Here is a 14098-nt window from a genome sequence, read left to right as displayed (position 1 = left end):
AGAAAAGCAAGTAACTTAGGCACACCTAAAGCAAGCAACGCATCCTTACCTTGCTGCTGCTGCTAAGAGGTTCTTGGCATTAGGAGCTCCAGGATCAACAGACAGAGACTTGGCAGCTAGTAACAGCTTGCTGGAAGCCATAGAGATGCTCTTGAGGTTACCAATTACTTGAATCTGGTCCTCTTTAGTCTGGAAAGCCACAGCAGCACAACATTAAGTGCGAGTTTGCAATAAAGAGAGTTGCGCTAAAACCACATTTGGAAACCCAGTTTCTTAAACCACCTGAAACAACTGACATGCAGGAGACCATAGTCCAGAGAAGGACATGGACCAAAGCCTCTGTTCACCCAGACAGGTGCCTCTAGCTTCACTTAGATAGCAGAAAAAGAAACCCATATAACAAATAGCTTGGTTTCTAACAATGGTAGTATTCACAAATGAGCAACGGGGAAACTTTACTACTTGTTGAACAACGCTTTTGTTGTTGAGACTCTCATGTGTCTCTGCCTGGCACAACTGATCCACATTATTCAGTCAGTGTACACTGTCTGTATTCTAGCATCCTCTATGTAACCCACAGGCTCTCTAGCATCTAACTGGGATCACTTACCCAGAAAGATCCTTCCAGAAAGTCGTCTATCCCAAGAAAATATGTTTCTATAAACATACTTGGGTCAACATTCTGACTTGGATGTTCTATTATTTATCTGAAGCCATTGCTTGAAAAGGAAAACCTGCACACACATACAATTACAGGGGAGTACTGCATTATCACAGCAAATAGCTGTGTCTTCTGTCAATGATCGGTAGAAGTGAATATGTTCTTTCCAACAGTCTGTTCAGAGCTTTATGTGAGGAGGTTGCATATTACTCAGCTGATTTGAATAGCTTGTGCTCTATATTTACATGGTGCTTCTTCCCTACTCCCCCCATTCTGCTGGGCCTCCAAAATAGCTGGTATTGCTTTTGTTCAGGCCAAATAACTAGACACAGACAGAAAATACTTTCTTTCGAAAGATCTTCCATTAATAACCAAGATGGTTATCATCCCCTACGTCAGCAGGATAAGCAAATTGGCAAGGGCCACAAGGTCATCAGTGGCTGGAATCCTCTTTTCAAGTAGCTATTTACAGTATCATTACTACCTTTGCCTTTATTGAATTGCATCAAACAAAACATTCTACACGGCTGAAAAGATAGTCAGGTACCTAACTCCTACTTGGTTTCAGAGAGTCAGCTGATATTCGGTGCCTAACATACTTCATGGATCTGTGTGCTAGGTTTGTGTGAAGGGGCTGGGAAAAGGTAAGCAGGTCTTCGTCTGCTGTAGCAGTGACAGGGTTACTCAGCAATTAACAGCTTAGTCGCTGGCTGGGCTAAACCACGACAATCTGAAACCAGAGTGGTTACGTTTTGATGGAGAATAATCAGCAGCCATTGTCCAATCTCTCTACTCAGCTCTATCTACAAAGCATCTGCTCTGTAGGGACACTTCATAAATGATTTCAAAGGACTGACACACTCTAGACTTCTTGGCTATTTTACTTTCAGCAAGTTCCTCCTACTAAGGCAAATCCCATCCTATCAACCTGTAGATTCTTTTTACTGTAAGTCTTCCTAGCTCTCCTGTTACGTGACTTTTTTTTATATACTGACATTTGTCACGTTAAATCATCTCCAAATGACTAATTACTGTAATTCAGTACACCTAAATCTATTAAGATAAAATGAAGGAGATATCTCCAACTTCAAATGAGTACCTAGACTACTAGGAATAAGCTAGGTAATACGTGACAACATTCCTGATTGTTACCGAGTTCATCAGAATACAGCTCTGCCAGATTTTCAATAACTAAACAGAAGTCCAAGTACTTGCTGGCATTTTAGCCAACCTTCTTCAAATGCTTGCTCCGCTCCGTAGCGGGTTCGCAGCAGCACACACCATAGAGCAATATCGAGTCTGGATTTTAAATGTGTCTCTCCCTCCCTCTACTTAAAGCATTTGAAAATTAGCAAAGAAAGGCGCTAAATTTTGAACAGTGTTCACGTAAATTATGCTCTGTGGTAGTTCTACCAGAACAGAAGTAATCCTTTCCATAAGCTTTGAGAGATTCAGAACACCTTGGTACCTTCAGATATACAGCTCAAATTAGTTTGCAGTCCAAACTAGACAGAGGAGTATGCAATCATATTTCTGACTGGGCACAGGAATAAATACCAGTATCTTGTGTAAAATGCAAACGCTGAGTTGATTTCACTCCGGGTGACCAGTTGCGATGACCGCTTCATAACAAAGTTCACCTCTCACATTTGGATAGGCTCACAGTAGCATATTGTACTGTGCCACAAGATGACCAAGATATTGCACTGCAAGATACTATGCCCAAGATATTGCACTGCAAGATACTATGCCCAAGATAACCCTTGGTCCCAACTAGCGAGATAAATAACTTACTTGTGCTTGGCCAGCCATTTCAATACCAGCATCAAGAAATTCATCGAAATCATCGCTGAATTTTCCAGAGGCTGCAGCCAGTTCCCCACTTTGGCCCCGTGTAGCATGGACGACTTCTCCTGCTGACTGATTCAGGTCTGCTGCTGCCTGGTTCAGTTCACTCTGAGCTTCTTGAAATGACTTAGAACTTGGAGGTAGCTGTAAGAGGCCAAGTGCCATATTTTATTGTCTGTCACATCACACCAGCCCTTCACAACTGGAAAGTTCAACACAATTCAAGAATACTAAATGCAATACAGTAGTGAGCTTCACATACAAGCTAGAACAGAGTACAGCAACTGGACTGCTAGTTATTCAGTTCTGAATGCAAAATAGTTCAACTATGGGACAGCTATTAACCAGAAATATACACAACCACCTTAGTCTTGCTGTTTCTTTCAAGGGACAGACAAGTAAGTAAGCCTTTCAAGGGACAGAGTTGACGATAACTATTTCATGGTTCGACTACAAAATTTGAAGTGATGAACTCAGTGGCAAAAGTTGGAGAATTTTGATCTCCAAGTCATTCTTAACCTCCACAAACAAACTTTCCAGAACACCACACAAGTATTGGCAGCTCTTCACAATGACTCTGAACTCCTGACCTGGTTTTACCAAAAGGCATTGCACAAACATATCAAAATACAATTCCTCCTTCATTCACAGGGTAGCAGGATCACTTGTAGGGGCAGAAAAAAATTGTTCAAACCATATAATCTTCTGGCAAATTAACCATGGACAAAGGGTGTTGTTTTTTCTTTTGACATGGATACAGTTAAACAGAAACATAACAATTTCTCTCCTTGCACAAAATAACCACAGATGCAGCAAACATTTTTTGACCGACCTCAATGCTTCTTAACTGAACTGATCACTGCTGAGAGATGGATTATAATTTTCTGATTTTCATATTCTTCAAAATGTTAAGCCACAGTTGGCATTTTCAAAAACTGATGGTGATCTATGACAATACTGCCCTCACAAGCCGCAGATCCATTTTACCTTTCCCATTAACTACAAAATCAGCATTTCAGCCAAAGTAGCAGCTACTTGAAGTCACATAAACTTAAACAAAATTTATATGAAGTATACTTAGGGCACATTTACTACTTATTAATGTGACTCGTGGGGAATCCAAATCTGCTTTTCAGTTCTCTGAAACGTATTTGCATGTTATAAAACCTCTCACCGAATCAACAAGGAGCTTCTTGCTAGATTCCCCAATACTCTTCAAGGCCACATCCACATCCTTTTGTCCAGGCAGACAATTCACGCAGTTATTCAAGGAGTGAGACACTGCTTTTGCTACCTACAACACACAAGTAAACACATCCACACTGAGAAAGGCTCGCGTGGTCATTTATCTAATAGGAGTCACATTCTATAGCCAGCAATTCCTGCATTCTGACTCTAACAAGACCATTTTTGAGGCTTGCAAACTTCCTTGGTTTGCTCACCTGTAGCCTAGCAGTAGTCGTTACTTACACTCACCCATTTGATAGCACAGTGTTGGCAGGGCAGCTCCACAACTGCTCCTGGCACCTGGGATAAAAGCTGCAGCACTGCAGATAAGGGAATGCCCCTGAAGTTAACCATATACTAATCACAGAAGTCCGTTGCATGCTACCACGGTACTTTTTTCAGACAAAGTCCTGATTAAAACAAATGCTACCTCATAAGAAATTATTTAAAATACAGGCCAATTGTAGAACTTCACAAACCAGTAAAAAAGAACCTGTTACTCCTTAAAGTCTTCAGAAGCAGTGGTGCCACGTGTGTAGATGTGCATCCAGTTTTTGAATATAACATGAATACAGATCCTTCATTTGATAATGGTTGTTTCATTTCTGCAGTCAGCAGCCTACTCAACCATTTTGTGGGTAAAAGCACTTAGCTAGATCTTTGTATAAGTTTATTTTTCTAAAAGATAACTAAAATATACTTTGCACCATCTGCATTGTTTAAGATAAGCATGATGTTACTATCTGAGACTTGCTGGAAGGTCTACAAAGCTGACATTCCTTGCAGCCACCTTCTCTCTCATTTAATGCTGCATTCTAAGTAACTCAACTACAAGTTTGAGAATTCTTGTAGCTGCTCAAGTCGCAACTTACCTGGGCTAATCTCTGCTGACTGTCTGCATCCCCCGGTGCAGCTAGGGCCTGCTTTGCCTCCTGAATAAGCATAGCAGAACCTTCCATGACATCCCTTGCTGAATCCAGCATTGCATGTGCTGCCACAGGGTCAGTAGTAGATGCTGCAACTCCTCGTGCTGCCTGAGCCAAAGTCTTCAAAGCCTGAGCAGTTTCTCTGGCAGCAACTCCTATGTTCCAATTTCATCAAGGATTTTGTTAGTACCCTTAAAAACTACCTTTGTATTTTATGACAAATGAATTTGCAGGTAGTTTCCCATTGCAAAATAACATTGAAAATGCAGTTTAAAAGAAAATCTTCAAATATGAACATATTTGAAATACATAGCACCATTTGCCTAGGGAAATGTCTGCAGAAAAGCCATAAAGTAAATATTATACCCCAAAGGCCACGTTTCAGGCACAGCTCTACATCAGACTTTCAGTACAAAGCAAAAAGAAACTTACTGATAGTTGCAGACAAGAGGGAATTAACAGTGAATATAAGCAGTAAAGAATTTTTATCACAGAGAAACAGCAGAACATCATAATACCTGCAAACACTCAGTGCTTGCTTGAGCACACAACAGTTTTTGCATACAAAGATAGTATGAGATAGAAAATAGTTGTATGAGCTGTGAAAATCAACTCATTGCTTTGTAGGATTTCCCAACCAAACAGCTCTTAGAACTTGATGTTAAGAGAGCTACTAGAGCGAGCTACTACTTCAATTACTCAATATTGACTGCAAGTATCTGTATTCCTTCATCAGGTATCCAGCGCTAACTTCTGCATAACTGTGTGATGGAAACATGAGCCATCTTCATGCAATTACATCTGCTTCAAATGAAAGCACCTGTAAGTTATGTACCCCGATGCAATTGCATCTAATGAAGTGGTAAGTGCCATAACGCATTTTATCAGTAATACCAAAAAAAAAATAATCTTACAGTAGCGTTTGCATCAACAGCTTTCATTTCTTACAGAAGTAAGGAGAGAACATTTTGCCATCTAAGAGTAAACCTTTTTCCCCTCCTGCAAAGAGCATTTTCTTATTAAGGTGGTTTTGGTTTCTAAAAGTACAGGTACAAAAGCAAATTGCAGATTCTGTGTGCCCACATTCCCTGTTGGCTCTAACTCAAACTATGAAAATGTGATTAATGAGTCAGAGAGACTAGCTGCATTATACATGTAAACTGGTAACATCTACTAAGAGATGCAGTTTTAAATGTCACCAAGCTATCCCAAGTATGTTCACATCCCGTGCTACAAAAAATTTCCAAAGACCCTTTAACCTTCTGAAAGGACACAGTAACATTTCCAGTGGCACTGACCTTTAAACTGCATTATATTTTAGTTCTGTCCTTCACAGAGTTTCAGTGGCATATATTTACAAAACAACAGATGTCTCAATCTATTCTGATTATATACAGACACACAGCACATTCCAACACTATTCTTCTATGAAGCACATTATTCACACTAGCAATTCCTAGTAACTTGCCACAATTCATGACCAGCATAAAATAAAAAAGGTGGCTAATTCCTTGATTTAAGTATTCTGTGACGGGAAAACCTACCATCAAGCATTTTATGGAAAGCAGAGGTTTCGCAGAGACATTATGAATAAAATCCTACCTGTGTAGTGCTCGTTGCCTTGAGCAGCACAAGTCAACAACTGGGCCATTGATGAACCGACTGCTTTGGACGTACTTCCCAGGTCCTGAGCGCATTTCTCAAGCTGTGAAAATTTGCAAAGGACAAAATTCTTTGTCTAAGCTCAACTAAACCACGCTTGTTTATTAAACAATATTAAAAAAATACCTCATTCCACAAAAACTAAGCTTTTATTCCAGCTACCAAACACACACACAGTTTCTCTGAAACCTGATTAGCATGTTTTCCCTGTCCAGAGTGAAGTAAATTAATATATTAGATATATGAACAACAAAACTGTTTTATACTTAGCAATGGAAATCAACACCTTCATCTGAGAAGGGTTTTTTTTCCAAATGAAACATTTAACTTTCTAAGCCTATCAGGACTGGTAGTCTTAGAACTGTTGAGTTCTCATCTTTGTCACTATTGAGAAGAAATTCTTTTTGACAAGAAAAGACTTAAAAATTGCTACTACTAAACTGTAATTTGTACAATAGAGAAGGAGACCCTACTGTCCTATGAGTAATTCTGCTACAATGCAAAATCCTATCAGCATCATCATTATCCAAAGCCTCATGACTTGTTTTGCCTCTAATACTTAAAATTTTTAACAGCTAACTTTGTTTGTTTGTTTTTAAATGAAGAACATCCTTCCTCAATTACAGTTTCTCCTGGGAGAGGTTTTAACTGTCCTTCCACAGCTGCCATCTTCGCATCTTGCAGTTCATTTTTGAGTGTCTGGACTGTATTCAAAGCAGAATCGATTTCCATTGGGCCACATGCTTCATGAGCCTATTCAAAAATCAGATCAATATCACTGTTAGCAGCTGTAATCCACTATCAGATATAGTAAATGCTTCAAATATAATCTCCCCCTCCCAAGTTATTGCTCCCATGACTTTAGAGGCCATTGTCAGCACTTTAAATGTTATACATCATGGATTCCAAACTCCTGAGCAATAATCTTGGCTGGTTAATAGAATAACAGACTGTTAAGAGCCAGCAGGAGAATGAAATGCACTTCGCTTGTGTACATCTACCTTCACACTAGGCAGTCCAGGTACTGAGAAAATAACTGCTGCAGTCTGGGCTTCGCCTTTGATGAACAGCCTAACCATGCATCATGACTAAAGTCACACTGAAGCCCTGGATGTGGCAGCCCACAATCATCAGCACCTGAGCTGGAAACTTCAATGTTATCTTAGGTGTAGCCACCTATACACTACAATCCTGGGTTTAGATCTCTCACACAAAAAAAGCAGACTTTCCACTGATACTGTTTTTTTAAACCCATACATAGTTTAGAAATCCGTACATGAAACACAGATAGCGTCTGCGTCCCTGAATTTTAGAGATGACAGCTCCAGTCCACAATCACAACATTGACGTATCTGGGTTCTCCCCAGTTTGGCAGGTGGACGAGATATGCGTCCCTCTCCCTTCTCTCCTTCAGGTGTAACAGCAGCTCAGAGCTTTGATGTGCTGCCTAAACCACAACACCCCCTTCTGTATTTCTGATATGGAAAGTGTAGCAAAAGCTTTTCGGTTTCCTTGCCAGCTCTCCCTCCTCTTTCTATTATGACACAGAAGCCACGTGAGAGCCTGAGCAGGCTGCACACAAAAAGCAACACTGAAAAGTTAACACTGCCTGAGCATGAGCCATTGCCTTTGGGGAGACACAGTGGGCCACATGGGAGCGAGCCTGTGACCACCATAAAGCCATCTTGCTTTAGCTGATTACAACTGGTATTTACGTACCTTCTGGGAGGCGGTTCGTAGCTCAGCTAAGCTGGTAGCAAGATTCTTCGCACACTGACTTAGCTGCATTGCTGCTGCTTGATCAGTCACCGTGGGCACTGCAGCTTTAGCAGAGGCCACCATTTTACTTCCAGGCTGTTCAAAGGCAGTGAACACAATTGGTTTTACCAGCTCTTTTTCTTTAAAGAAGTCTTAGGGTTGCATAAACAAACTACTTCCTCCATTCACACACATAAGGCTTCTAGATCTTCTGTAATGACTATTTCAAGCACTTCCCTGCTCCTTAACCATGCACATTCTAGATCCCAGCCTTTTGTTCGTAATGCTGCACTTTGTCATCATTACACACCACGACATCCTCTGCAGCAGGACTCATTGGTGCTTTACTAGTACGACTACTTCATTGGTACCAATGTCTACCTGAGGCCTTTGAGTACTCATGTAGACTACTTAAAAATATTTAAATGTGCAGTTTTGTCATTCAGCATCCACATGATATGAGCAGGTCCAGGTGGCACAAATGCCAAATTGGTCTCAATGTTTCTACATATTAAAGTCTGCCAAAATTCTATAAATTGAAAACTGTAATTAAAGTGATGACTCTTCACAAGGTTTGCCACTAATACAATTTCAATACTTTGCTGATTCTCCCCATCACCATGATACACACACGCAGCCAGAGAGATGGATCACTTCAATGACTGCAGAGGGAATCATATAGCAAAATACTCAGAGTGAGAGCATTGTTTGCAATACCTCTGCCCACATAGAAACGTAAAAAACCTGCTAACAGCAACCAATGAAAGGGTTCATTTCCATTCTACATTTAAGGCAGGACTAACTGGTGCCAAGTAACGATCATGTCATTACATGGAGAATTGGTTTCTTCTGTTTCTTTTAATGTCAACAATAAACCCAATAGTTTTGTTATCCATGCTCACTTTTTTTTTTTTTTTTTTTTTTTTAAGATGTTTAGGAAGAAGCACAGCATCAAACTTTGTATTTTGTTCACAACTTCAATTAAGATCCATTACATATGCAGGCTAGTATCTAAAATAACATGGTAATATTCCTTTCTATTTGTGAAGAATTCTGGAGCTTGTTGCTATAACACTGAATTTACCTTCACTAGGAAAAGTTACAACAGCGTATCACATATTCAGACCTCTGCTTAGAAAGACACTGAATTATCTCCATCTTATTCTTCAAATTCTTTCCCAGAATGCAAGTGCTACAGACAGCACTAAAAAATGCTTTTTGCTCCGATGGAATCTACTACAATGATTGCGTCGCTTCACCTGAAGGAAGTTCTGGCTGGAATTTATTAGGGCAAGCTGGGCACTGAGGTCTTCTGCCTGAGCTTGACTTCCTCTTACACCCTGCACCAACTGAGGAATGTGGTCTGCAACATTCTATAATAAACAAAGGGAGAAGCTTTTAGTAGATAAACAAAAACTCCAAACCCTCTGACACTAAAGCAAGCCCTCTCCCCATCCCCTTAAAGACAGCCTGTAGTATTCACAGGAACAATATTCTTGTGCCTTCACAGAATTCGTTTAGGATTCCAAGGAACTGAATTAATACACAATAGGATTTTTCAGAGCCATTCTACTTTTACTTAAGAAATTTTTATTCAAGCTACTCGTTACTATAAAGATCCTACAAGACAATCTAAGATTTTTCTGCAAAATTATGTTCACAAAGTATTTTGAATTACTCCCTTTGCATGTTCAAATGCCAGTAGTAGAGGTGACAGATTTTTCCATAATACGTATTGCTAGAACTTTATTGCTGGACTGCCCAGATTCAGGTTCCTTGTCCATCCATTTCACAATAACACCTATTTCTGCAGTGCAATACTAATTCCCCCCACCCCCCCAAAAGTAAAAAAGTAGGTATGAGATCTCTGCTATCTAATAAATCATCAAGATCAAATTAGAATGAACTGTAAATCATACAGTGAATCAGCTTGCTTTTTTAAAAAAAAAATTCATACTGAAATAGCAGCTGCCTACAATACAACCTTGAGATGAACATGAGCTACCTTATTTAACTCCAACGTTTCTTAGGAACACCACCATGGCAAGAAATAATTGCTGAATGTTAATGTGGCTTTTAACAATGCCTTCTTTGACAACTTTGCTCTTGTTCCCCACATAACTGCTCTTCCATCCAGAAGAAAATATTTTTGCTTCCTACTGTCTTTTTCAATTTTTGTTTAAACGCAATTTCTTTCAAAACCCTGAAGCAACATTAGTCAGAGCTAGAAATTAGGCTGCCAAATGTAGCTTAAACATAGAAGAGAACAGCTTCTCACCAGACTCTGAATTCTAGCTTGGAACTATAAAAACATGCTTGACTTCAGGCAAACCTTGGGATCTATGGTCTTAGCAGCTTTAACTTCAAGCTAGGAATCACGTTAACCCCATAGTAAGGTCTATAACTTATACTTTTTTTTGTAGTGATGTTTAAGGCCCCAGATGCTTGTAGGCCGAACATCAGAATAGAAGGATCAGTGTTAGTTATATAACCAATTAACCAAAATAGTAAATGAAGATTTCAGTCCTTTATAGCTTAAATCACTATTGCTATTCCATCCTTCATTGTGGAAAATTCAAAGGTTACCTTTAATCCATAGCAGACCCTCGGTCCCATTTTACTGCATGTACCACTCAACAGCCTGTTTGGATAATCACAGAGCTACTCACCTGCTGAAGAGCACACTCGTGCGCTGAACGCATGGCCAAGACTTCCTGCCAGTGTGCAAATCTCTGAGCAACCAGATCCCTCCACACAGCGCTTCTAGCATAGCTCTACACGTACAGTACTGCTGACTGATGTGCAGCACAACTTTTACTTAAAGTACTTGCTTCGGGTGGATTGGTTGTTACTCAGCAGACACATGCTGTCCTTTCTTAAAATGTGTTTGCAGGGGTATTCGTAACAGTTAGGTGCAGCTCAGCTTTTCAAAGCTCTCCATACAGTAATGCATGGAAACTATAGCTAATGCAATAAAAAAGAGTTCTCCAGAACCCATACAGATTAATGTGTGGTGTTGGCTTTAGTTTGCTGGGTTTTAATTTGTTTGTTTGTTTTGTTTGGGTTTTGTGGGTGTTTCGGTTTTTTAAATATCCTTTTGAGGTTGCAACAGTATTATAGAACGTGATCTTCAGTTCCCAAGAAAGCTGAGCTCAAGAGTTAGTTGTCAGTGGGTTGTGGTACGTTTACCTTACAGCTCTGCACAAGTTGTTGGTGGGCTGCCGTGTTCTTATTTGAAACAGCTGCATTCTGGGAAGCTGCAATAGTCTGAGTAGCAGCAGCTGCAGCTTGTTTAGCAGCAATCTTTGGAGGAAAAGAAACAGAGTTAAATCAGTGGTAAGAGTGAGTAATTCAGAGGATGAAATACATATTATAGGTAACTTTGACAATAACAGCTTTGACAGATTAATACATTATATGCCTTGATTAATTTGATTTGCCTTAAGGAAACTCAGAATCGCTCTTCTCTCAAGATGAAAATGAGCTGAACACTGTTATGCATCTCTAACTTGCCAATAAAGAGAAAGGTGGAACTAGAAGGATTCTAAGCTCTTACTCCTTCATAGCTTAAGCTGCAATATGACCAAAAGAAGTCAATTACAGAGAGAAGAAACAGTCTAATCAATTAGCACCTTACAAAGAAGGCCAGATAAAACAGGCAACGTACGTATAGTGCTTCATACTGCTACATTGGTACCTCTGATCAAAGACTCAAGGGAGCCAACTTCTACTGAGACTGCTCTATATCAGAAGCAAAGATACTAAAGTGATGCAGAGGTACAAAATACCGGTATTACTGAGTCTGAAAGCTCTAAGACCTTATTCAAATACCTAGGAGTCATCTTATCAACTTCTCCCTATTACAAAATTAAAAATTCAGCAATTTACCCAAGGTATTCCAACGTGTTGTACAATTCTTTTAACTGGCCCACTAAATACCAACAAGCATGAAGTTCATTCTCTTCATTACATATTTCACTCCTTTGTAAGCAGTATATACAATAAATACAGAATGAAAAAAGTCCTTTCTATAAAGCTTCTTGCACGCGGTTAGAAAATCGAGACATCAGCCTTTATTTCCTGAAATACTCCTGATTTTTGATTCTAGCTTGATAAAGTAATTTAAATGCCCTTCTGCAACATGATTACCTAACTTAGATCTCCTTGTTTGTCTCATCTCACTGCACTTGAATCAGACTACCGTAAAACCACAGTTGGCAACCAGGAATTATGAAGGGCTTCTTTTTTAAATCTGTCTTTTCTACATTTTAGCTGAGAATGGGAAGATCAAACCTTGCCTTCAAGGGAAACTTCAGAGATATCTTGTCCTTAGTGCACAGTAAATTCCTTTGCTCCTCCTGGCTATGCTACCAGATATATCTTTTCACTTTCATTTCTGCTTCTTTGATTCTCTGAATAACTTACCAGCTTAATAGGATATGGTGCAATTCAATATATCTTTGTACAGAAATTTACATGAAACTCTGGCAGATATACTAGTAAAACCACCAGAAGATATTGTGTGTAAATGACAGATTATACAAACAAATTAAAACAGTAATGAAGTACTTTCAGCTCAGCTGTTTGAAACATCAGCTGTTCTAATTTAGACTAAGCCACCATCAAATGCCTTGTGAGTCAAATTCTTACACCACTTTACTACAACACTGATACAAGTTGCTTAATTTTCTGAGGACTACAGTATCATATACTAGTATCTCTAACCCCAAGCCTTGTACTCTGGAACAGAGCTATCATCCTTCTAGGCTTAGCACTCCTGAAACATGCATTTATACTTGCTTGAAACTATCTACAGATACTCATTATCAAAACTAAGTAAACTAAAAATTCAACAGTATCTAGTTTCCAACCTCTAATCTGTTGACAATTTTCTTCTTGATGGCATTCTGTGCAGCAGCATTTGTAGCAACCCGCAGTCCCTCTGCTGCTTCTCTCAGACGCTGCTGTTGATCCTCATTTTCAGGATTGGCTGCAGCTCCCTGCACAAAATTGCAGAGCAAAAACCATAAGCCTCAGTAAAAGTTCCTGGAAAAAGTGTAGATGAATATCAAGGCTTTAGTTCCAGACAGTGTCTGCTACACTAGCCTTTGTTTTTCTTACATTATCTTAACCAAAGGTAGAAGAACGTTAAAATATTACAAGACTTTGAAGCAGAAAATTTATTGCTAGTGCAAGGTTGTTACTGTATATGTTAGGTACTTTGAGGAAGGGAGTTGAACATTTGATTCATATACCACTTTAGGTGCTTAGGAAAAAAGCCTTTGTAAACTGCTTCCGGTATGATCTGTAACAATGTACTTTGATTAATGGAGGTTTTGAAAAAACAGGTTTTAAAATCCCCATTTTCAATATGCCTTTCGGTATCCGCAGTCCAAACCTTGAGATTTAAACACAGTAGGTCTCCAATTGAAGTCTGAGAAAGTACTGGCAAGTCAAGGATATGCTCTGTAGCCAGGCATATGGGCCTTCTAGAGCCCTAGCAGAATCACTGACCCTGATCGGGAAAAATCATTTAAGTGCAGGATCTGGGAAACAATTCAGAGAACATATTCCTCCCTAGTGGATTTAAACAGGTTTCTAGCACAGAAAGGAAAGAAAAGGTTAGATATTTGCCTCTCTTGGGAGAAGAGTGGGGTCGGGGGGAAAAACACAGATAAGATCGCCCAGGTGGAGGGAAATCCCTAAGACAGAGGCAGAGTTGCTTTGTTAAGAGCTTTTGTAGAGAGAGGTTTAAGAGATTGCTACGGGTTTGTTGTTCCATTTGTATCGGTAGACTGGTACAAGACTGTATCACAGTGGTTATGGCTGTTTTTCTGTTCAGAAAAAACTATTAGTTAATTGCCCTAGATGGCTTGAGTCATGACCACCCTGCACACAGGTGAGCAAAGCAGTGCAAGAAAGGTTTTTCAAACAAAAAAAGTAATCCCAGATAACTAACAAATTCTTTTTTTCTGAATGTACCTAGGATAAGTCGTTGAATGCAGAATATTTACCG

The 14098-nt window shown here is 39.5% G+C and overlaps 1 protein-coding gene across 1 annotated transcript in view; it reads right to left on the bottom strand.

The window, feature by feature from the left end:
• TLN2 (talin 2) overlaps positions 1-14098 on the bottom strand; it is a 184219-nt gene that overhangs the window by 61606 nt on the left and 108515 nt on the right. Inside the window, exons 22-31 of the mRNA XM_086620595.1 lie at positions 12954-13082; positions 11272-11385; positions 9342-9455; positions 8044-8178; positions 6949-7077; positions 6265-6367; positions 4609-4817; positions 3684-3803; positions 2456-2653; positions 50-189 (exon numbers count right to left, since the gene is read on the bottom strand). Coding sequence (XP_086476721.1) covers positions 50-189; positions 2456-2653; positions 3684-3803; positions 4609-4817; positions 6265-6367; positions 6949-7077; positions 8044-8178; positions 9342-9455; positions 11272-11385; positions 12954-13082 — 1391 coding nt within the window. The remainder of the gene's footprint in view (positions 1-49; positions 190-2455; positions 2654-3683; positions 3804-4608; positions 4818-6264; positions 6368-6948; positions 7078-8043; positions 8179-9341; positions 9456-11271; positions 11386-12953; positions 13083-14098) is intronic.

Source organism: Tauraco erythrolophus, chromosome 14, assembly GCF_009769465.1.
Source record: "Tauraco erythrolophus isolate bTauEry1 chromosome 14, bTauEry1.pri, whole genome shotgun sequence".
Lineage (NCBI taxonomy): Eukaryota > Metazoa > Chordata > Aves > Musophagiformes > Musophagidae > Tauraco > Tauraco erythrolophus.
This window is presented reverse-complemented; position numbering and strand designations above follow the sequence as displayed.